The sequence below is a fragment of the Larus michahellis genome, chromosome 19 (genome assembly GCF_964199755.1).
Source record: "Larus michahellis chromosome 19, bLarMic1.1, whole genome shotgun sequence".
Classification (NCBI taxonomy): Eukaryota; Metazoa; Chordata; class Aves; order Charadriiformes; family Laridae; genus Larus; species Larus michahellis.
This window is the reverse complement of record NC_133914.1, coordinates 4,173,655-4,196,407: the sequence shown is the minus strand read 5'-3', so window position 1 is coordinate 4,196,407 and position 22,753 is coordinate 4,173,655. Positions and strand designations below refer to the sequence as shown.

General features: G+C 66.0%; 2 protein-coding genes across 2 annotated transcripts; both read left to right on the top strand.

The window, feature by feature from the left end:
• The first annotated feature begins 4,417 nt into the window (after nt 1–4,417).
• Nucleotides 4,418–7,976, top strand: ZNF683 (zinc finger protein 683). The gene is made up of 6 exons (XM_074562753.1): nt 4,418–4,437; nt 4,626–4,875; nt 5,047–5,287; nt 5,682–6,382; nt 6,687–6,815; nt 6,910–7,976. Exons 1-6 carry the CDS (start codon nt 4,418–4,420, stop codon nt 7,318–7,320), a joined length of 1,752 nt encoding a protein of 583 aa, XP_074418854.1. The 3' UTR covers nt 7,321–7,976.
• Nucleotides 7,977–12,645: 4,669 nt separating this feature from the next.
• On the top strand, nt 12,646–20,586 carry CRYBG2 (crystallin beta-gamma domain containing 2). The gene is made up of 19 exons (XM_074562826.1): nt 12,646–14,664; nt 15,204–15,251; nt 15,344–15,462; nt 15,749–15,905; nt 16,013–16,152; nt 16,229–16,355; nt 16,674–16,709; nt 16,789–16,916; nt 17,131–17,257; nt 17,524–17,666; nt 17,759–17,885; nt 18,005–18,037; nt 18,150–18,262; nt 18,444–18,573; nt 18,721–18,860; nt 18,963–19,086; nt 19,628–19,786; nt 20,176–20,335; nt 20,478–20,586. Exons 1-19 carry the CDS (start codon nt 12,646–12,648, stop codon nt 20,564–20,566), a joined length of 4,119 nt encoding a protein of 1,372 aa, XP_074418927.1. The 3' UTR covers nt 20,567–20,586.
• The last annotated feature ends 2,167 nt before the right edge of the window (nt 20,587–22,753 follow it).

The following is a 22,753-nucleotide window of genomic DNA, read 5'->3' as shown; positions in this document are numbered from 1 at the left end:
CAGAGCCCTCTCCCTGCCCATCCCACAGGCACAACCCCCCTGGCTGCACAAAGACACAAACAAACCTCCTCCAAACCCCACTGAGCCCACCTCCACCTCCCTCCCGTGGGCACAGACCCTTCCCTGCAGCCCCCAGCGCCTCCTTCCCCACCTGCACAGCCCAGGGTGCTGTGACCACCGCGTAGCCCCACCACCCGATCTGCTGGTGGAGAAACTGAGGCACGATGGGGCTACGTGGCCAGTGGGTGCCTGTGCAATGGGAATCCATGCCAGGCTCTCCACACCAGCTCGGTGCCCTGCACTCTCCAAGGCTGGCACTTGCCCCCCCAGGGCACAACCCCGGTGCCGGCAGTGAGCCCCTTGCATCCAGCGCCACCCGCATCCCTCCTCCCCATCCTTGCACGCTTGCCGCTGACCTTTGGCTATGAAGCAATCAATAATGGAGGCCATGGTGCTGCTCCTCCCCCTCGCTGGCCCCCCGCGCCCTCCGCTCGTCCGATGCCTCTAACGAGCCCGGCCGGGATTCAGGGATGCTCCAGTACCTCTCAGCACCGGGGACACGGGGCTGGGGGTGCATTGACCTACCAGAGACACAGGTGTGCTCCCAAATATGCCCTAACCAGGCACTCCCTTCCCAACACCCCAAAAATGCTCCCCTGGGGCTGCTTTCCAGCTCTGGGGATGCCCCACACCTCTGGGTTTGGAGCTCTGGGGTCCCCCCGGTGGGGATGGACCATGGTCATCCTGCTGCCATCAGAAATGGGGCTCCCCAGGGCATCGGCACTTGACAAGGGAAGGGCGAGGAGTGTGCCTGCCGGGTGATCCGCCAGGATGCTGCCCGGTGCCAGGCTTCCCCATGGCTTCACTGCCTTTCCGATAAGGCAGGTTGGGGGTAAAGGCGGGTAGAGACAAGCCTGGCCTGGAGCAATGGCTTGTGCCCAAATTCAGCAGCTCCTCTTTGCATCCCCAGCTCCCTTTGATAAAAGCCCTTGGGCAGCAACTGGTCGATCAGCTGCAGAGCGGGGATTGATCAGGATTTCAGGCCCATACATATTCCTGCTCTCTGATAAAGGGAAATCAATAGTTGGAAGAGATATTCCTCTGAGGCAGCAGCCTCCAGCAGACCAGGGCTCACAAGCTTTCCCTCGCCCCCTAAATCCCCCCACCTTGGTTCAAGCCTTGCTCTCCCTAAGAGCAAACCCAGGCAGCAGGTGAGAAAATTGCTTTGAGGGACCCAGACTTGGGGGAACGTGGCAGGACACTGGGGAGAGGAGGCAGAGCCTCTCCTCCCACAGTTGAATCTCACCTCCTAAAGCATCAGCCCATTCTGCAGCTTCCTTCTCTCACCAGTGGCCTGGCAAAGAGGGTTCTCTCCTTCTCAGGGTGCTAGAGACCCCCCCGCACACAAAGGCTGGCACATCCACAGCCCATCACCTCCAAATGCCGGCAGCTGCAGCCAACACCGCCCTGCCCTCAGCCCCTTCCCCAGTGCTGAGACCCAGAAACTCGTTGCAGGTGTGGCTGGAGCAGCACCCTCCAGGTGCCTGTCCCATGGCGACAGGGTGGGGGCACCCAGTGTTCACCCTGGGGGGGAGCCCTGCCTGCAGGCGATACGGCCCTGTATGCCCATGGGTGCAAATGGGCACAGGGTTCAACCCTCCCACCAAAAATACAGCCTGGGGAGGTGACGTGGGTCTGGGTCAGCCCAGACGGACCTGTCTCATGTCCCTGCTCCTGCTGTGCCTCAGTTTCCCTACTCATAAAATGGGCTTCACGCCCAGGAGCTTTCGGGTGCTTTGAGACCACCCATAGAGAGACGCGCCACACCAGCCCCCTTCTTAGGGACGGTTCCCAGCTCAGTGTAACCTGGGGGAGCCCAGGGACTGGGGTGGCTCTGTCCCTGCCACCGCGGGTGCCCCGAGAGCCCTGGGCATACGGGCAAAGGCCTCTCCCTGGAGCATCCCCATCCCCGCGTGCCACTGCAGAGACCTGATGCACTCAGTGCACCTCGGCAAGCCCCGGCTCTCCCCGCTGGATGCCAGCTGGGCGGCCAGTCCCAAAGCTGTTTCTTGTCAACGCCCCGGGGTTGTTTTAAGCTCTCAGGTCCTTCCAGGAAAACCCAACTTGAACAGAGTGAGAAAGGGCCAGGAAGGGCTGGGGAGCATTTCCGAAAAGCACCCGCTGCCAGGGCTGCCCCCACACTGAGAGCAACCGCAGGCTAAGGGCGAGCACGGTGGGGTTTGGGGGGGTCTGAGTCCCAGCTCCTGGGGACAGGGATGCCACCATTACCCCACACGGCCAGGAATCCCAGCTCCATGGATGGTCCAGGGACTGATGTTGGATGCTGCTGCCGGGATGCCAGCAACATGCCTGGGAGCTGGAGGGGTCAAGGTGGGGGGGGATAGCGCAGGTCACACATAGCATGAGAGTGTCAGGTCTCAGTTCCGGCTGTGTGCTGATGAGCTGCTGCCACCGGCGACGCTTATCTTGAGCCATCACGGGCAGCAGGGAAGGTGTGACATTTTGTAGGGGTGGATGCTCGGGCGTCGAGCAGCACCGAGTGGGTGCTGCGAGCTCAGGGTGCAGGCAGGGGTGATGGTGGCGTCCGCTGCCTCTTTGAAGTGCTGGCAGGGAGGAAGTGGTGACATCTCACTGCAGTCCCCGAGCGCTCGCTGCCTCAATATCCCCGTCCCCAGTCCCCAGCACCCGGCACTCCCCTTCCTCCTCCCTCCTGCCCAGCTGCTAACCATCACCTGAGTGCTTGTAACACACCCAAAGACCTGCAAAACTGCCCCCTGGACACCCAATCATCCCCCCAGCAGGCTGACATCCATCCCGTGGGCATCCTGCCGCCCTCCTGAGCACGCTGCCACCCCCCCCCAGCACCCTGCGATCCCTGCCTTGGGCACCCTGCCATCCCCCCAGTATCCTGACATCCATCCCTTGGGCATCCTGCCGCCCTCCTGAGCACGCTGCCACCCCCCCCCAGCACCCTGCCATCCCTGCCTCGGGCACCCCGCCATTCCCTCCAGGCTCTGCAGCCCCCCAGAGGCTTTCCCCAGGGGACTGGCGTGCTCTGAGGTCCCAGGACACTTGTCCCCATGCCAGCTCTGCCTTGCCCCCGCCCTCCGCCCCCACTGAACCCTGGTGCTATTTTGGTCCTGTGTCTTGATATCTCTCAGCCTCCTCCGACTTTTCCTTTCCCTTCCCCTTCTTGCTGTCACCTATATGCCTGCCCTGTACCTCGTCCCTCCCTTTGCACACAGTGACTCAAGGCCCAGGCTTGCCCCAGTGTCCCTCCAGTTCCCCCAGTGGCTGGGGGAACTGGTTTGCCGCAGGGAGGACCCTCCCCAGTGCTGACTAAATCCTCCCCAGCCAGCCCCGGCTATGCCGGGGGATGCGGCAGGGAGCTCCCGTTTTCCCACAGAGCCATGGCCAGCTGGTTCGGCTGGTTTGGCACGTACACAGGCTTGCACATGCTTACACACGCATGCACACACACACCCACCCACACACACACACATATACACTCACTCACACACTGCAGCTGGCCCCAGGGCTCCCAGAACCCCCCCATCGCTGCCCCTCACAGGAGCCCACAGCGCTTGGAGGGATGCGAGGGACGGATCCTGCTCCTGTGGGGGGCCAGGAGGATGGGATGCTGGGCCCCGTGTGGGTGTTCAGCCACCCTTGGGCTCCCCGGGATTGCTGGGGACCCCTCTGTGTCCCCTCTGTCTCTGGGGCTGTTCCTGAGGCGATTCAGTTGGTACCCACCGGTACCACCGCGGAGGCAGGGCCGTGGCTCTGGGGTGGCTGGGCAGGAGCTGCTGCATTCCCCTTCTCTGGGACCCCACACAGGAACCTCCCCTCCCGAAGCAAACGGGTGTGAAAGGAGGTTTCTGCCCCCAAACCTTCCCCTGCTACTCCCCACCTGGTTGTGTTTTGCACGTGGTTCCTCAAGCCACCGTGTTCCCTGCGAAGGGCGCTGGAGCGGGGCCAGAGGCTCCGGTGTAACCCACAGAGAAGGAGAAATCAGCTTCTTCTGGTCTTCCCCAGTGGGGCAGCATTTTGGGAGGTACTGGAATGGGTGTGGGACACGTCCCCTTCCCACTGTCACTGAAGTAGGGCAGCCCCCGTGGGTCAGGGACCCCACTTGGGAACGTGGGGCTGGGGCTGCCGTCACAGCTGGGAGCTGCTGTGTGCGCTCACCGAGCGCTTCTCTTCAAAGCGGTGACCGTGTTAGCCACCAGTAGGTATCAGAGTTAACACCCTGTTTAAGGGGAGCCATTCATGTGGTCTCAGGCTGTTGGCCGGCCCCAGCCGAGGCTGCTGCCGCTCCTGGCACTTCCTTTCGGGCTCCCCGTGCTGCCAGGGCCGGTGGCATTGGCTGGCAGGTGGCTGAGGTCCCGCTGTCCCCATGGTGGGCAGCAGTGGCATGTATGCCACCCTTTGCTGGGGCAGGAAAGCCCAAATGTGCGGGGCTTGGCGCCCTGTTGTGTCCCCATCCCATCCTGCAGAGCTCCCAGTGCCCCCAGTGCCCTCAGCATGGTGGGGACACGGTGACCTCCCTCTGCATTCCTGGGGGTTTTCTGCTCCGGGGGGGGACCCTCTCGTGGTGTCACTAGTGGTGGCTCCCAGTGCTGGGCCGTGTCCTGGCAAGGGGGCCAAGTCCCTGGCCATGGGGCCGTGTCTATCAGACACAACCCGGTCCCACCTCCTCCTCTTCCTCCCTGCAAAGAGGCTTCACCTCGCCTCTCCAAATTTAGCAAAGGCCCCCGAACCCGCAGGTTTCCTGTTCACGCTCCCAGCAGCCACCGAACCATAACGCAGCCGCGACCGGGGCTCATCGGCGGCCGCAGCACCAGAGCGGAGCAGGTAGGAGCCACCGCGCTGCCGTGTCCCCCGGGGATGTCCCCATGCGTGGGCACCCCTCCCGCCTCTGCCCTTTCCACCACCCCGAACCTCTGCGCCGAGAACTGGTGCCTGCAGGGTCCAGCCCCACAACTCTGCTCCAGGTCCCAGCTCGTTGTTTCCCCCCCACTGCAGGTCTCCCTGGCCAGAAGGGTCCCCCAGGCCCCCCTCCCCACCCCCGTCCCCTGTCGCGGCGCCTGGATGTGCTACGTGAACCCCAGTCCCACGGTCCCCGACCTCCTGCTCTGCCCCAGCGGCCTCGGCGTCTGCCTCTGCTGCCTGTGGCCGCTGCCTGCCCACCCTGAGCTCCCCATGGGGCGCAGCCAGGAGCCCACCCAGCACCCACCACCATGGCGGCCCCTGTGGCTCCATGACGGTGAGGCTGGGAAGGGGATGGTGCTCTCTGCTTCAGCTCTCCTGCGCTCCTTCCTCCTCCTGCTCTTCCTCCCTGCCCTCCTCTGCCTCTTCCCTCTCTTCCCTGGGATGTGGCCGGTTTCTCACCCCTCGTCCCCAGGGGCTGCTGCCCCCAAAGGGCTCCTGGCTAGGGGCTGGGGTCTCAGTAGACACCCCCCCACCCCAGCAGCAGACCCTCCCCTGCCTCCCCTCGCAGCTGCCTGCACCCCTGGCTCCACAAATCCGGCAGCGGGTGCTCCTGTCTCTCCTGCAGACACAGCTTTGCTCCTGCCTCTGTCAGGCTCCCCCCCACCAGCCCCTTGTCCCCGAGCTCCCCGTCCCTCCCACTGACCCCTGGGCTGCTCCCCTGCCCACAGCCCCCCGTGCCACCAGGGCCGCCAGCTGCAGGACCCCCGCGGGGCTTGACATGGCCCCTTCGCCAGCGCGACCGCTCTGCGCCGAAGGTGTCCCCACCTGCAGCACGGAGGAGGAGGAAGAGAGAGCCGAGGCCGAAGAGCTGCAGGGAGCCGCAGAGGGCTGGAGGAAGGAGCCCTTTGGCCAAGCGGAGCCGGTGCTGGCGGGGACCCTGCTGCCCCCCCCGCTGCCTAGGGAGCTGAGGGTCCACCTGGGCAGCCTGTGCCCCCTCCTCCTGCCCCAGCCCTGCCTCCCTCCCTGTGCCACCCACTGCTCCCCGCTTCTGCTGGCCCCGCAGCCCGTGCTGGCTGACATGGGGACCCCGGTGTCACCTTTGCAGGGCTGCAGAGGTGTCCTCCTCCAGCTGCCACCCTGCCTGTGGCCATGCGGGACCCTCCTGCCCTCTGGCCAGGGCGCTCCTGGGCTGCCAAAGCCATGGGTGGGATTTCTCCCTCTCCCCCGAGGGCCCTTCCCCTTCCCGGGCTGTGGGGCAGGGGGGTGCCTGCAGCCGCGGGGGGGGATGCCCTGCTCTGTCCCGCAGCCGGAGGTGCCCAGCCACAGCGTGGCCAAGCCACCCCCACCCAAGCTGGGGAAGGACGTTGGCAGGAGCAAGTACGAGTGCAGCGTCTGTGCCAAGAGCTTCAGGCAGCTCTCCAACCTCAAGGTACCCGGGATGCTCCCCGACCCCAGCCTGGCGCACACCCCTCCTGCACCCTTAGGGGACAAGGGGTGGTGGTGGCTCGTCCCAGCTGTGCGGGCAGGGCTCCCCATGCCTCAGTTTCCCCCCAGCAAAGTGCCCTGAGTGCATGAAGCGCTTGGAGATGAGCGGTGGATTTAGGTCCCTGTGCTCCAGCCGTGCCCCTGGGGGTGCGGGATGCTCCCAAGAGGTGCGGGGGCCGGGGCAGCCTGAATTCATGTGTTCCCTGGGTGTCCCCCCCCATAGCTCTGTGCCCCCCATCCCCCGGCAGGTCCACCTGCGGGTGCACAGCGGCGAGCGGCCCTTCCATTGCCCCGTCTGCAAGAAGCGCTTCACACAGCTGGCACATCTGCAGAAGCATCGCCTGGTCCACACCGGCGAGAAGCCCCACCAATGCCCGGTAGGTGCCCGATGGATGCCGGGAAGGTGGGGGGGAGGGTCCCAAACCAGGGTGCAGCACCCACCCTGAGCCCCCCATCCTCTCGCCCCCGCAGACGTGCCACAAAAGCTTCAGCAGCAACAGCAACCTGAAGACCCACCTGCGGCTGCACTCGGGCGAGAAGCCCTTCCAGTGCCACCAGTGCCATGGCCGCTTCTCCCAGCGCATCCACCTCCAGCTCCACCGGCGCCTGCACCAGCACTGCCGCCCACCTCCTGTCCCCCTGGCCCCCTGTGACCGCCTCAGCCAGGCCAGTGGGTGCTCCAGCCTGGATGCCAGGTGGCCAGGGCAGGAGGAGGAAGATGAGGAGGCAGGAGGGAGCCGTCCCAGCCGGGCTACGGTGCTGCTGCAGGGCTTCATGCTGGGGGAGGTGGGGAAGGGGCTGCCCGGGTGGGCAGGGGTGGACGTGGGGACCCGCCATGGTGTCCCCAGGCAGCAGCCATGTCCCTCGGTGGAGTCTATCTGAGCTGGGACAGCCCCCGAGGGCTGCGTGGGTGGGGGCTGGCCCCCCAGCCAAGGACCCTCAGAGCCAAGAGGAGCCACCACCATCATCCGCTGCACCCCTCAGCTCCATAAACGCTGCCCCAGCCTTGGGGACAAGGACAGAGGAGGGTCCCCCCAAAGCATCCAGCGACCCTCTGTCCCCACAGCTCTTGGGGAGGGCATCCCCCCGGCCAGCCCCACGTCCCAGGCCATGCCCGTGCCCCCCCCCCGCCGCAGCATTACTGCTCCAGGGCTGCACCCGGGGTACGACAAACCCCGCTTTCTATGGAAAAAGCTTTCGTTTCGCAGCCCCCTCCAATCTCAGGCACACCCCGGGCTCCCAGCGTGTCACCACCGTGGCGCCGTGGGGACACGTCTCTGCCCGTCACTGCTTTCCCCAGCTTGGTGCCACGATCAAACCCTCCTGGGGCTCTGTCTGGGGGTGCCATGCCAGGGTGGATATTTCCATCTCTGATACCTCTGGGTGCTGCTCCCCGCATCCTGTCGGCACCCTGAGCATCTCGCTGACACCCGAAGGACACGATGGCCCTGGCTGTCCTCGCCTCTGTCAAGGTTGGGGCCGGTGAGTGGCATCCCTCCCAAGATTTTATTCAATAAATATTTCTGCCTTTGCAGCCCACCCAGCCTGGTGCGGCTCCCCAGGGAGGTGGGAGAGGGTCCCTGGGACATGTCCGTGGATGTCCCTTGGAAGGGGACATGGGATGGAGCCACTTCCTCTGGTGCTTTCGGACAGCACAGCTCGGTGCCCTGCCACCACAGCCCCCTGGGCCAGGGCTCCTGGAGCTCCCCCCGCTGTGGTTCTGGGGGTCAATAGAGCTGATGCCCCCAATGGGGACTGGCACAGGGGACATTTACAGACCCTTCTGCAGGGGCGGTTGGGGACACGGCCCCCTCACTGGCGCGCGGCTCCTCCCGGGGGGTTTCACAACCGTGTCCTGATGGCTGCGGCAGGGAGGGATGGGGCAGAGTCCATCTGACCTGCTCCAGCTGCCGGCATGACCCGGTGCTTCTCCAGGACGGCAAAGCCACCTCGGTGGCGAGCGGAGCACAGCTGAGCCACCAGCTCCCCGTCCCCGGCCGGATCCCGGCGCTGCTGGCCAAGGTGTGGAGGGAGCTCGGCTGTGCCTCAGTTTCCCCAGCATGTGAGTGGTGGCACCCAGAGCTGGGTGGCCCCGGGCACCCCAACCAGCACTGAACTATGGCCACTTGTGCTGGGCTGGCGGTGGCCGAGGAGGCTCCCGGGCTGGGTGGGTAGCCAGGAGTGGTGGCCCCAGGGCAAGGCTGGTACCATGGCGGGGCACCCGCAGGTGCTGGGGAGGAGCGGGAGGGCAGGTCGAGGATACAGGGCGGGTGCTGGCTCTGCTGTCACTCCAAGCCTTGCTGGGAAAAGGCCCTACGCCCCGGGGTCAGGTCTCCCACGGTGGCCCAGGGCTACTGTGACACTTGCTCCGTCCCCAAGCCAGCGCAAACCCCCTTGAGAACCCCAGCTCTGCGAGACCTGGGAGACCTTCCAGCACTGGAAGCCTCCTGGGGAGGCGCTTCAGGGTGAGGGGCTCCATGTGGGACCCCCATGTAGCCGATGAATCCGGGTGTGATCACAGCCCTGGGGACCCCCAGCCACAGCGTGTTGGGACCCAGCTAGCCCCATGGCCTGGCCAAGGCCGGCTGACGCGATGGCCCAGCTGGCTGGCTGGAGTTGCGGTGACAAACTGGTCACCAAGACGCCCTCTGAGGTCACCATCACCCTCACCGAGCTGGGTGGCGGGGAGGGGGTGTTCGGGCAGGGGTCCGGGGGGGCCCAGAGCCACCCAGGCCGGCCGGGCTGCCTCCCGGCGCTGCTGAGTCGGAGGAAACGGAGGAGCTGGGTGCAGGGGAACCAGCCTGACCGGCTCCCCGGCTGTCAGCACCTGAGGAATGCCAAACCTCCGCTGCGCCAGGGCTGGGTGCTCAGGGCTGGGTGCTCAGCGAGGGCTGGGTGCTCGGCGGGTGACTCTGCCGGTCCGCCCAGCCGCGGCGTGCAGGGAGCAGCACCCCCAGCCCCGCTCGGCACAGCACCCCGCTCGCCACCCGGGCGGCACGGCGGGACCCTCGGCCGGCAGGTACACGGGGGTGCAGGGTGGGGGACACCCCGGGGCACACGGTGCCACCTGGGCTGGCCCAGCTTGCACGGGTGCTTGTGGGGAGGGAGGCTTCACGGTGCTGGGAGCCGGAGGGCTCCCATCCCAGCTGCCACACGTGGGGGTTGCCCAGTGCTTGGACCCATGCCCCGTCTTGGCGGGTGCTGGGATGGGTCCCTGCTCCCCTGGGATTGGCACTGGCCAGGGAGGGGGGACGAGGCTGGAAGGTGGGGGCTGAGCTCTGCCCCTCTCACCTTCAATCCCTGAATTTCGGGGGCTGCTGGGCTTATACCCCAGCTCCTGCCACCAAAGCGCGTCCCCAGAGCCACCGGAGTGAGCTGGGGCTCCTCCACCTCTGGTGGCCTCGCGACCTGGGCTGGGGGGACAGCGGGGCTCCCCTGCCGCCCCTGTCCCCTTCCTCCCTTCGAGGTATGCGGTTGCCAGTGACACAGCGAGGTGGTGGGGAGGCGGGGGCGGCGGGGGGAGACGGCGGTTCCCCTGCCCTCGTAATGAACCCCAGCCTGCGCAGCAGCCGCCCAAACCAAATCCTTGATTTTCCTGAAGGCGGCAGGTCCGCTCTCACCCCGCGGCGACGGGGCTCAGCCCGACGTGGCTGGAGGCTCGGCTTAATCCGTGGTCACCGGCTCAAAGGCAGCCGCAGCCGCTGCCCTCGGCCCCTTCGTCTCTTCTGAATATTAAACGGGCACCTTGCGCCTTTTACTCGGGTGCTGGGAGACCTGGGCTGGGTGCTGGGAGACCCTTTGGGATGACAGGAGGCAGTAAACGAGCTGAGTAGGTTGGCTTGGCTTGGCCAGGGGGGATTAATTAGCCGAGCCGGGTGCCCCGGTGTGGCAATACCACTGGGATCCAGCATGACATGTCCTGGCCGGCAGGGATGGAGCAGCTGGGAGGCTGCAGGGTCTTATCCTTGTGTCCTCGTGTCCTCACGTCCTTATGTCCTTGACCCACCATTGCAGTAGGAAATATTTTAGCAAAAAACCGAGGTGGTGGGGCAGAGCAGGGCTCTGGGGTGAGCTCCCGTTCCAGGGCCGGCGGGGCACTGGGCGGCCCAGGATGGCACTGGGTGCCGGATCCAGCTGCAGGGGTGGGATGGGAAAGACAGACCTGGTGATCTTTGGAAATCCGGCTCCGGGCGAGAGGCAGCCGTGATGCTGAGTCAGCAGCTCCTGCCTCCCCCCCCGTGCTCCAGTGCCGTGTGGAGCCGGCGTCCCTGTCCCGGTGCCACCCCGGGGCCACAGGCATGACAGAGCTGGGCACCGCCAGCAAGCGCTTGAGAAACCAGCGCTGAAGCAAGCCCGGGTGCCAGGCGGCTCCAGCGGGACGGCAACATTGCAGGGCAGAGAGGGGACACGTCCCTGCCCAAACTGCACTGCCCTGGCATCGCCACCCCTGGCAGGAGCTTCCCCAGTGTGGGGGTCCCCGTGTGCCACCGCAGAGCCCTGGCTCGGGGCAGCTCAGGATGGGGGTCCCTCCAGCCTGACCCTGCTCTTGGCCGTTTGCTCTGAGCCCTGTCTTGTCCCCAGCACCACCCAGTGCACCCATCCCTCTTCCACCAGCAGGTGCTGTGGCCCTGGGGATCCAGCTGTGGCTTTGCCAATCCATGCAGATGTGGTTTTGCCCACGCAGATGTGGCTTTGCCCATGCAGCTGTGGCACCCCGCCCAGGCTGGTCCCAGCCCCGAGCGGTGCTGGCTGTCCCAGACGAGGTCTCATCGCCTGCTGGAAAATGACACAAACTCTTCCTATCTGTACCGGAAAGACCTGCCGGGCCGGGGAGAGCCAGACGCGGAGGGCGCGTGGCGGGCTGGCGGAAGGGGCAGGCAGCTGCCTGCACCCGGCACTTCTCTGCCTGCCCCCGGCCTCCCCCGACCCCCCTGAGGGACTGGTAAAGCCCAACCTGCAGCCGTCGGAGGGAGCCCATCCCCAGGTGGTGCAGGATGAGGCCCCCCCACAAGGTGTCCCTTGGGGAAACCAGCCCTGGGGGCACTGCAGGGAGGTGTCCCCATCCCCTGCGGGGAGACCCCAAGGCTGAAGCCAAAGCCCCATCCCTGCTGTTGTCCCCGTAGCCAGGCAGTGACACGGAGCAGCTTCTAATTGGGAGATGCTGAGATGCCAGCGCGCTCCCGGCTCCCTCCCCAGCACCTGCTGCGTCAGCTGCTTCCCAAACCCAGCAATAAAACCCTTCTGGGGCAGGGACGCAGCCACGGCACAGCGACGCCTCCGCCGGCATCCCCCCGAGCCAAGGCGGCGCGGGTGGCCCTGTGTCCTGCCCTGCGCCCCGGGGACCGCAGCGATGCCCGTTTTGCAGCACCGAACACAAGGGCGCGGGAGCTGAGCGCTGGGCACCCACTTGGACCGGGGTGCAAGCGCCAGGTGATCAGTGCAGCTCGTTTTCTCAAGCCAATGGGGCTGCAGAGGTGGACGGGCCCATCCCACCTTTGCTGAGCAGCAAGAGGGAAAGGGCAAGGGAAGATGATGCTCAGGTCCTCACCTCCCCCCGTGAACCCTCTGGCCATCCCAGCTCTGGTCCTGGTGCCAGCCAGGCCCTTTTCCCCCGCGGAGCAGCTTGCCTGTTGCTTTTTGGGCTTGTTTGTTTGCTGTGTTTGCTGACTCGGCGCAGCCCTGCCGCCCGCCTGACTCATCCCGCAGCTCGGGGCACGGCATGACTCGGGGCACGGCATGGCACGGCCGGATCCTGCACACTCACCCGCGCTGTGCCGGCTCGCCGGGCTCTGCCGCAGCCCACCTTGGCGGCGTGGCGGAGCTCCCCGCCGTCTCTGCTGGATGCAGAAGCATCGGGGCGGGCAGGCTGAGGGACTCACGGTGCCCCCCATGTCCTGCATGTGCCAGGAGGGATCACACGAGCACCCCCAGAATTGCAGAGAGCCCCAAAGCCACCGCTTGTGCTCACAGGACCCCCCCCCCAACATGTCCTGCAGGATCAAAGGAAGGTCTAGGGGGTTTTAGGGTTTGGCTTGTCCCCTCAGGTTGGTTTTCAGGGTCCAGGGCTTGTCCCCATAGGGTGGTTTCTGCTCAGCTCTCCTTCTCTCCCTGCAGCTCCGCCAGCCCCAGCGCAGCAGCCGCAGGGGCCGAGCCCAGCAGCGTGGGGTGTTACAGGGCCGCGGCAGCCCCGTCCCCAGCCCCCCCAGCATGGATTCATCGGTGCGGCGTGCCAAGGCCAGGGGCTTCGTCTCCAGCGCGGAGCTGAGCATGAAGCAAGCGGTGCCGAGTGCGCCGAGTCCCGAGGGCAGGTCCCGCTTCCAGAAGGTCTCGCTGGTGTCGCGGCGGCTGGAGAACGCGGGGAGCACGCAGGGCCGGGAGGGGAGTCCCTCCCGCGTCTCCCTCCTGCTGCAGGCCTGGGAGAGGGAGATCGTGGAGAAGACGCCGGCCGGCCCCGCCACCCTGACCCACCGGGAACGCTCGTCCTCCGTCAACCTCCTCAAGGACTTCACCGCGCACGGCCCCATCTTCTCGCAGGTGTATTCCCCCGCGCAGAAGCCCCGGCGGCAGGACGAGAGGGGGAAGGTGGTGGCCGGCAGTGGCGGCGGTGGCATCCCCCCGCCGGTGGCTGCCCCCCGCGAGGTGCCCGTGCACAGGGAGAGCTACGTGCACGGCACCCTCCTCCCCACCCGACCCGCCCAGCGCCCGGCGGGGGGTCCCGGCGAGGGTCCCGGTGTCCCATGCGGGGCTGAGCCCGGCTGCGTCTCTGCCCTGCCCAGGGCCAGGCACGTCACTGTGCTGCGGACGGGCAGGGAGGCAGTCAGTGCCGAGCCAGGGCTGGCAGAGGGAAGGGAAGCCCAAAACGGGATGCACGATGCTGCTGGTGCCACGATGGCCCCGCCGCAGCGGGAGAGCCAAGGGCAGGATGGCAGCGGCTCCGCTGGGGACACAGCGGGCAGCGAGAGCTCGCCTGGCACCGAGGAGGCCGCCGGGCTCCTGGATGAGGGATCCCCTGGGGAGAAATGCTTGCCACAAGCCGAAGCCACGCCGGCAAACGCAACCCCAAGAGACGGCGACAGTCCCGGGGACTCACAAACCAGTATAACCAGCTCCCCTCAGTGTCCCTTGGAGGATGCTGGCGGCCAAGCTGATCTGGCTGGTGCGGGAGAGGGAAGCGCAGCAGACGGGGACAGCACCATTTCAGCCACACCACCGAGGACAGAGAGCCCCCCGGGAGCCGGTGGCACCCCCGAAAACCCCTCCTCAGAGGCAAGCGATGGTCCAGAGCCTTCATCCGAAGGACCAGCATCTCCGAAGGCTGAGGTTGTGTTGGAGGGGGGTGAGAAGACAGGGGACCCCCAAAGCACGGCCCAAGACCCTGAGAGCAAACCAGAGCCCCCCGCTGAGCCCCCAGCCCACGACCCACCAGCCGAGAGCCCCCCAGATGTGACCGAGGAGGACCCCGAGCTGCTGGTGGACATGGAGATCTTTGTGGACACGCTACGCAACATGGAGCCCTCGGAGATGCGGAAGGCGCCCAAGACCCCGCGCCAGCCCCGGCCGTCATCACTGGGCCGCTGTGCCGCTCTGCCCCCCATCCACGAGGACCGCGTGGCCCCCCGCGCCCCTGTCTCCCTGCCCGAGGCCCTGCGAGAGCTGCTGGCGCGGGGCCCGGTGGGGCGGCAGGAGGAGACCCCCGAGGAGGAGGTGGAGATCGAGAACCCCTACCTGAGCCCCGAAGAGCGGGCGCTGGTGGGGTCCCACCGGGGGGTGCCTGGGGACAGCATGGCTGGCAATGGCCAGGTGGAAGGGGGCTTGCTCCCAGGGACGCCGGGGCAGGTGGGAGCGGAGGAAAAGACCAAACCAGTAGCCGGGGGCTTGGCCGAGCGGAGCGTGCTCTTCCGAGGGAACGTCCTCAAGGGCATGGCGCTGCTCTCCCACTTCTTGGACCACCGGGTGGCCGCGGCTGACGAGGGGAAGCCCTACTCGCGCCTGGACAACAGCGTGCTCTACAGCCGCTTCGTCTCCCCCGGCACTGCCCTGCTCGAGCTGCCCGGCAGGGACGGCAGGGGCACGAGCTCGCCCACCCCCGGGGACAACAATGGGCTGGGCCCTGGTGACCACCCTGGCCCTGATGTGGCCATGCTGGAAGCCCCAAGTCCTGGCTGCATCCCTCCTGTCACTGGAGAGCTGGAGAACACCGTGGCCCTGTACCCCACTGATGTCCTGGTGAGTAAATCCCGCAACGTGGCGCCTGGGGAGATGTTCTGCCCTCCCGGGCGTGTGGGGAGGTGGTGGGGTCTGAACCCTGGAGCATCTTTCCCAGCACACGGTTTGTGCTTCCCATGTGGTGAAAGCCCCTGGTGTGATGGGAGGGTGATGGGAGGGTACTGGGAGGAGTGACAGGAGGGTACCAGGGCAGGTGATGGCGGGCATTGGCATGGGTGATAGAAGGGTACTAGGGTGGGTGATGCGAGGGTACCACCCTGGGTGACAGGAGGGTACCAGGAGGGGTGACGGAAGGGTACCAGGTCAAGCGATGGGAGGGTGCCACCGCGGATGATGGGAGGGTCCCGGGGCGGGGAGGCTGATCCCCAGCAGTGCAGGAATGCTCGAGGTGTGGCTGCTCGGGGCGGCGGGAGGGATTGGCAGACGCCAGACGTGAGGCTGTGGCTGTGGCTGCGGCTTCCTCGGGCTGCAAGGAGATGGCTGGAGTGACTGACATCCCTCCGTGCTCCTCACGCGCCCGTCCCTTTGGATGTTTGCAGCAGGAGGACAAGGAGGGCTTTGAGAAGATCAACACGAGACCCGGCAAGGTACGGGGAGTGTGGTGGGGCCGTGCTGGGCTGGCTGCAGCACGGGGCGGTGCGATATGGTAGCATCTCTCTGCTGTGTCACCCCCTCCCAGATCATCCTCTTCTCCGAGGCCGGTTTTGCGGGCCAGAAACGGGAGATCTGGGGCGACGTCCCCGATGCCACGTCCTGGGAGCTCTCGCACACCATCTCCATCCGGGTCATCCGAGGCGGGTAGGGGACGGCGGCGGGGCGAGGACACGCGGTGAGGATGAGGAGGGAGGGCTTGGCCGGGAGCCCTGCACTCCCCATGCCGGGCATGGCGTCCGGGTCCCAGCCTGGGGTTCAGGAGTGACCATCCCACCAGTGCTAATTACCGTGGCTGCGATCCAGCATCGCGGTGGTGGCAGGATGTCCCCACCCCACCCTGAGGCTCCCCATGGCTGTGGGGCTGCGGGTAAGAGCAGAATTTCTTCCCCCCCCCCTCCGCCCCCCAACTTTGCTCCCACCCCGCTCCCAGGTGGGTGATGTACGAGAAGCCGAGGTTCCACGGGCGCAAGTGTGTCCTGGCCGAGGGGGACGTGGAGATCGACAACCCCTGGACGGCGTACGGGCAGAGCGAGCAGCCCCGCGGCAGCCGGCCCTTCCGCATCGGCTCCTTCAAGAGGGTGGTGCGGGTGAGTGCAGGGACCCCCCCCGAGCCTCCTGCTCCTCCCCCACATCTCCCAGCACCCTCCAAGCAGGGGGCGCCGGACCCCAGTAACGCTGCTCTGCCCCGCGCCAGGATTACCGCACCCCGGAGATCAGCCTGTTTGCGGAGGAGAACGGTGAAGGCGCCCGGCTGACCTTCACCGACTCGGCCGAGGACACCCGCACGCAGGGCCAGCCGCTCGCCGCCGCCTCCATCATCGTCCACTCGGGCCTGTGAGTGGGACCGTGGGGCCGGGTGGTCTCCAGCACGGGCTGGAGCAGGGGGTGATGCTTTCCCCCTCTTCCCCAGGTGGCTGGTTTACTCCAAGCCTTTCTTCGATGATGACCCCTACGTTTTGGAGCCGGGCGGGTACCCCAATTTAAAGGCTTGGGGAGCAAAGGACCCATCCATCTGCTCCATGCACCCCATCAGGCTGGTGAGTGCTGGAACACGGTTACTGGGATGCTGGGGCCATACCCAGCCCTGGGCACGACAGGCGAGAGCATCTCCTGGCGGTTCCCGGTTCACATCAGTGAGACAGAGAGCTCGGTGTGGAAATGTGCCGAGCGTGGCTCTGGAATGCGCTCCTGTGGGTTAGTGGTGAAAGAAAGCAAAGAAAAAAAAGTCCTAAAGAGCTTGTTCTTGAATGAAAATGTCCCAAACACCAGCTCAGGCTTTAAAGGGGGGGAATTGGATGTCCCCGTGCTGCTTCCTCTTGCAACTGTAGCCTCACTGGGGCTCCTTCTCCTTCCAGGGCTGCCCCGCCGTGGAGAGACCTGGCGAGCCGCAGGTGAGTGCTGGGCCAGCACCCATAGAGGCCATGGGGCCGGGATGGCCATGGGACAGCACTCACCCCACCCTGTCCCCAGGTGCTGATCTACGAGGCCGCGGGTTTCCAGGGACGCAGCTTTGCCATCAGCCGAGACATCTACGACCTGAAGCGCCTGCCCAGGCCGGCACTGCCCACTGTGGGCTCCCTCCACGTCCTGGGTGGCTGGTGAGTGGCGCAGGGTGGGCAATCCTGGCTGGAGCAGGCTGGGAAGGTGACAGTCACCCCTGGGAAAAGGCCTGGAGGTGCTGCCCGGGGCTGCGGGATGGCCACAAGCAGCGTGGGGGAGAGGTGGCACTGGAGTGCCATGGATGGTGTCCCCGTGTCCCGGCATGTGGAAATCCTCTGGAGACCTCACTGACTGCATCTGCCTGTGCCACAGCTGGGTCGGCTACGAGAAGGAAGGCTTCCGTGGCCACCAGTACCTGCTGGAGGAAGGGGAGTACCAGGACTGGAGGCAGTGGGGCGGCTACAGCAAGGAGCTGGTGTCCTTACGGCTGATACGGACGGTGAGGGCAGGGGTGGTGGCATCGCCTGGGGACAGACCCAGTGTGGGGAGGGAGACCCAGCCAAAGGGAGCTTTCCCTGCCTGCAACAGACAGGGAAACACAGCCTGAGATCCCCCAAACTCATCACATGCAGAGGTCTGGGTGCCCAGAGCAGCTCCCACCCTCCCTGGGGTCCCTGGGGCTGCGTGTGGGGAGACCACCCGGCTTGCAGCCCCTTCCCCCCGCCACAGACCGAGGGTTTCTGGGGGGGGTCCTTCTCCCCGCAGGACTTCTCCGACCCGGCGCTGGTCCTCTTCGAGGCCATGGACTTTGAGGAGGGCCCGAGCGTGGAGCTGAGCGAGGCGCTGCCGGACACGCAGCTGGCCGGCTATGGCACCGTCACCCAGTCCATCCACGTGCTGAGCGGCGTGTGAGTGCCGGGATGGAGAAGAGGGAGGGCAGGGGGGATGGATTATGGGGGGGGGGTGGGGGGGTGAGCCAGCACCCACGTTTTCCTGGCAGGTGGGTGGCCTACGAGGGCACCAACTTCTCGGGCGAGCAGTACATCCTGGAGAAGGGGGTGTACCGCAACTGCGAAGACTGGGGTGCCACGGATTGCCGCATCGCCTCGGCGCAGCCCATCCTGCAGGTGAGAGCGCCGGACACCCCCCCCTTCCCCCCCGGGACCCTCTGGTGCCACCACGCGCGGGGCTGGCGGGGGCCGGGCTGGGAGAAGACACCAACCAGCCCTGCTCTGTCTGCTTCCAGGTTGGGGAACGCAACCTCCACTTCGTCTCCAAGGTCAGGGGTGGCAGATGGGGCGGGGGACGTGCCCCCCTGGGGGATGCGGCCCCTTGCGGGGGGGTGGTGATGCTTTGCCCCCCTCACCGAGCTCCTTTGCTCCCCTCCCCAGATCCTGCTCTTCTCAGAGCCCGACTTCTTGGGAGACCACATCGCCTTTGAGGAGGACCAGGACACCCTGCCCGCTGCCTTCGTCCCACGCTCCTGCAGAGTCCGCGGGGGCAGGTAGGGTGTCCTGGGGCCTCGTTGCCTCCAACTGGGGACGGGAACAGGGATGTCAGCCTGGTTGGCAGCCTAGGGGTGCCCATGGGGACTCCCTGGGAGGGTTGGAGGACGAGGGTGCTGCAAGAGGGATGGAAGCCCACCACAATGGCCGCGTCAGCCTGGGCACACTCCTCCCTGCCAGCTGGATCCTGTTCGACGGGCAGGCCTTCGCCGGGGACCAGCATGTGCTGTCCGAGGGCGAGTACCCCACGCTGAGCGCCATGGGCTGCCTCTCCTCCACCACCATCCACTCCTTGAAGAAGGTTCCAGTGGTGAGTGCCACCAACACTGGGGCAGAAGCCTCCCAAGAACCTCCTTTTTCCCCTCAGCACTGGCTCTCCAGCCTTGGAGCCCTTCTGCCCCCACGGGTGCTCGCTCCTTCTGCTTGTCCCCCTCACTCCTCTTCCTCTGTCCCGCAGTTTTTCTCGGAGCCCTCCATCTTCCTGCACGGGCTGGAGTGTTTCGAGGGGAAGGAGATCGAGCTGAACAACGAAGTGCGGAGTCTGCAGGCAGAGGGTTTCAACAACCACGTGCTGTCGGTGCGCGTCAAAGGCGGGATGTAAGTGAGCCCCAGCCCCGCTCTCCCCCGGCCGGGGGCTGCTGTCTGCCCACCCAGGGGTAACCATGCTCTGCCCGTCCCATCCCGTCCCGTCCCCCGCAGCTGGGTGCTATGCGAACACAGCGACTTCCGCGGGCGCCAGTGGCTGTTGGACTGCACCGAAATCACCAACTGGCTGACGTATAGCGGGCTCCAGCACGTGGGGTCCCTCTACCCCATCCGCCAGGTGAGCGCTAGGATGGGACGGGGGGATGAACCCCCAAAACCCCAACACAGGCAGCTCACATGGAGCTGAAGTCCCCGTGGCCAGGAGGAGGACGTGATGGCGGCTCTGGGTGAGCTGGGGAGGCAGCGGGGCACGGCCTGGGGAAGAGCAGAACGCTCTGACAGCTCCGGCCCACGAAAGGCACCGCCAGCCCGGCACCAGCCCCCCCAGGTCCCTGTCCCCCCGCCCTGGGAGTGGCTGCCTTGGTGGCAAAACCTTCCCCATGGGCAGGCGCCTTGCAAAACACCCCAGCATCCCGGCAGGGAGAGCTGCGCCGGTGCCAGCTGTGGGAGACAGGCCACAGCCGTCACCCTGCGGAGAGGCAAGGGCTGCCAGCGGGGGGACAAGGAGAACCCTCGGGCAGCCACCCCAGGGGACCAGTGTCCTCCCTTGCCAAAGCCACAAGCTGGGTGAGGCCCCTCCTCAGCCAGCCGCAGAGTATGGGGCCGGAGGTGCGGGCAGCAGGGCTTTTTGGTGTAAAAAAAGGTTTCTCTCCTTCCAGAGGCGGATCTATTTCCGCATCAGGAGCAGGGAGCTGGAGCTCTACCTCTCCGTCCCCGACGACGTGGAGGACATGAAAGCGGGGCGGGTGGTCGTCTCCAGCTTGAGCGAGCAGAGCAGCTCCGTCTGGTACTACGAGGACGGGCTGATCAAAAACCAGGTCAGGGCTCGCGTGTGACAGCCAGCGTCGGGGAGGGGACGGGGGAGCCCCCGGCAAGACTCCTGCTGGGGCACTCCCCACCTCACAGCGATCTTCTAGGGCTTACAACAGCCTTTCCCAGCATCTGACCTCAGCCTCGTCCCCAAAGATCGGCTGATTCTCTCCTCCCCAAGTCTCCCTTGGAGATGTGAAGGCATCCCTGTCTTCCCTGAGGAGTTTTTGTCACCCTAATCGTCCCCACCCCTCACTGAGGGGTTTTCCTGCTCATCCCATGTCCCACCCCAGAACCAGCCACGTTTACAGGGAAACCCCTCTGAGCTCCAAGCCTTTGCGCCGGGCAGAGGCAATGGAGAGGAGCAGGTTGACCCGGCCACCGCTGCTCCTTGCAGGTGGCCCCCAACATGAGCCTGCAGGTCATCGGGCCAGCCGGGAAGGGCGCAAAAGCCGTGCTATGGTCCGAAACTCGGATGCCGCGTCAAACCTGGAGCATCGATTCTCAGGGACGGATCCACAGCCAGATGTTCGAGGACATGATTCTTGATATAAAAGGTGAGGTCTCAGCGCTGGCACAGGGGCTGCTTTCCCAGGGACCCCCAAAAACAGGATGTTTGGCCTTGAGATGGGGCACCCACCCCTTCACCGCCATCAGGAGCATGGTCTGCCCTCCTGAAACCCTCCGCTTGTTCCACAGGCGGCCGAGCCTACGACCGGGACCACGCCATTGTTTGGGACATGGCTGAGGAAAGACCCACGCAGATCTGGGACATTCAGGTGCTATGATGGGGTGGCGTGTGGCCCTCGTGCCCAGACGTGCCATGGGGCAGGATGGGGAGACCCTGCCAGCATCCCTGCACCGGGACGGGAGGCCTCCTACTCCAGACACCCCCCTGCCCCAGCTGCTGGCATGAAGGATGCCCACCACCCCCTCCATCACGAGGGGGAACCACCCCACCTCCCTCCCGGGGAGCCCCGTATGTGGCTCATGAAGGACGCCCACAGACAGCACCAGCGCGGGACCCTCCGGAGAGCGGCACAGCCCCCTCCCCACCAGGTCCCCCCCTCCGAACTGTATTTATGTACGTGTGTAAGATACGGCCCTCCTCATCTGGGCCAGCTCTGCCTGGGTGGTTGGTGTCCTTGTCCTTGCCTGGCCACACCCTGACAGCCCCCATGTTGGGGAGCTGCCCCCCTCCCCGGCACCTTGCCCCCAGTGGCCCAATCCTGCTCCCAGGATGGGAGCCCAGTGCCCTCTAGTGTCCATGGGCCACAAGCAGCACCAGGGCCCTGGGTTTCGAGGAGGGAGGTGCAGGCCAAGCTGTGCCCCCCACACCTCCAGGGCACTGGGGGCTGCTGGACCTCACCAGCTCCAGCTCAGGGGGAAGCCCAGCCCGCTCCTGCTGTTGGCTGGGGGGTGCTCATCGTATCGATGAGCTCTGCTTCAGCAGCAGTTAGTGTCCATGCCGCAGAGCTGCATCGTGGCTCAGGTCACTCGTCTCCGAGGTGCCCGGGACAGAGGTCTCCTCCACCTGGGTGAGGGCAGGAGCTCCCTGGGGACGTGACTCAGAGCCAGAAGGGACACGGGGTGAAAAATACAGACTCGGAGACCTCAAGCGCTTCTGTCCTCGTTGCTGGGGAGAGGAGACAGCTGCTGGCAAGGGCCCGGTTCACCGAGCAGGTTGAGCCGCGGTTTGGGGAAGAGTCACCGCACTTGGGCAGCAATCACTTATCAGCCCCGCAGCGAAACCCGGCTGTTCTGGTGGCGACAGACAGCTCAGTGCCTCCCCGGGAGGTTTCCTCGGCAGACTCGAGTGCACCAAGGTCCTTACATCAGGCGTCTCCAGCTGGCCGGCGACTGCTCTGGCTTTCAGCAACAACCATCATCCAACCTCCACCTTTAGCCTGAAACGTGTCCCTAGTTGCCCCAAGACCTGTTCGGGCAGGAGGACGCGTAACCACAGGACTGCGGAGCGTGTTGCATGGGGACGCCCAGCTCCGATGCGGTCTCCTGCCAGGCCAGAGCCCAAACCCCTGCCTGCAGGCAGCGGTGACAGGCAGGGCTGCTCGGAGATGGCAATGCCAAGCCTACAGAACTGGCAGGCAGGGGGATATTGAGTTGCCGGGGTAATTGCTCATGAGAGCTATGCCAGTGGGAAGGCAGAGGAGACCACCACAGCATAGGTGGTGAGGGCCCAGGAGGACGCTACCAACCCTGTGCAGTCTGGGAGACCGCTGAGACACCTGGAAGCCACGGAGGGACGTCGAAACACACAAGCTCAGCCCACCCGGGCAGGCAGGGACGCCACTAAAGGGTAAAATCCTCTCAACGCGACCCCTCCGACACCCCTTCGCCTCCGCAGCCTTAGCCTGACGGAGGGCGCCCGGCTCCGCCCTTATATAGCCCCCGCCAAGCCGGGATTGGCTAACAGCGGGGAGCTCGGCAGCAGCGGATTGGTGGAGAGCACAAGCTCCTGCGGTGGGATTGGCCAGCACTCGGTGTGCTGCGGGGGACTGCCTGTCCTGAAGGGGGCGCTGTCGGCACTGGGCCCCGTCCCGGGGCCGCGCCCACGCCCGGGGCCTGCGGTGCTCCTCAGAGTCTCCAGCGAGGCCGGGGAGGGGAAGAACCAGGGCTGAGCCCCGTTACCGAACATGAGACGAACCAGAAGGCCTTCTACACCAGCGCTTTATTTCTCAGTGCCTCGCAGCGGCTCTCCTCAGCCGGCCCCGGGGCCTTGCTTGGAGCCCGGGGCGGTGAGGCCGGAGGGAGCGGGAGCAGAGAGCAGGGAGGGGAGCGATGGTGTGATGCTGGTCCTCCATCGTGCGAGGCTCCAAGGAGGTGGCGGGGCGGGGGACGCCGTTCTGGGGGTCAGCGCAGGCGCAGGAGGAAGGCTGCGGCCAGCCCCAGGGCGAGGGGCAGGAGGGCTGGGCTGCCGCAGGGGGGGCTCAGGCTGCTTTGCGGGGAGGGACCTG

Excerpts from the sequence above, each read along its gene's own strand:
- ZNF683 (XM_074562753.1), top strand. The coding sequence starts at position 4,418 with ATGGTGGGCAGCAGTGGCAT. Across the intron at positions 4,438-4,625 it reads ATGGTGGGCAGCAGTGGCAT|TGGTGGCTCCCAGTGCTGGG; the intron begins GTATGCCACCCT and ends TGGTGTCACTAG. Across the intron at positions 4,876-5,046 it reads GCAGCACCAGAGCGGAGCAG|GTCTCCCTGGCCAGAAGGGT; the intron begins GTAGGAGCCACC and ends CCCCCACTGCAG.
- CRYBG2 (XM_074562826.1), top strand. The coding sequence starts at position 12,646 with ATGGATTCATCGGTGCGGCGTGCCAAGGCCAGGGGCTTCGTCTCCAGC. Across the intron at positions 15,252-15,343 it reads TCAACACGAGACCCGGCAAG|ATCATCCTCTTCTCCGAGGC; the intron begins GTACGGGGAGTG and ends ACCCCCTCCCAG. Across the intron at positions 18,861-18,962 it reads GTGCGCGTCAAAGGCGGGAT|CTGGGTGCTATGCGAACACA; the intron begins GTAAGTGAGCCC and ends CGTCCCCCGCAG.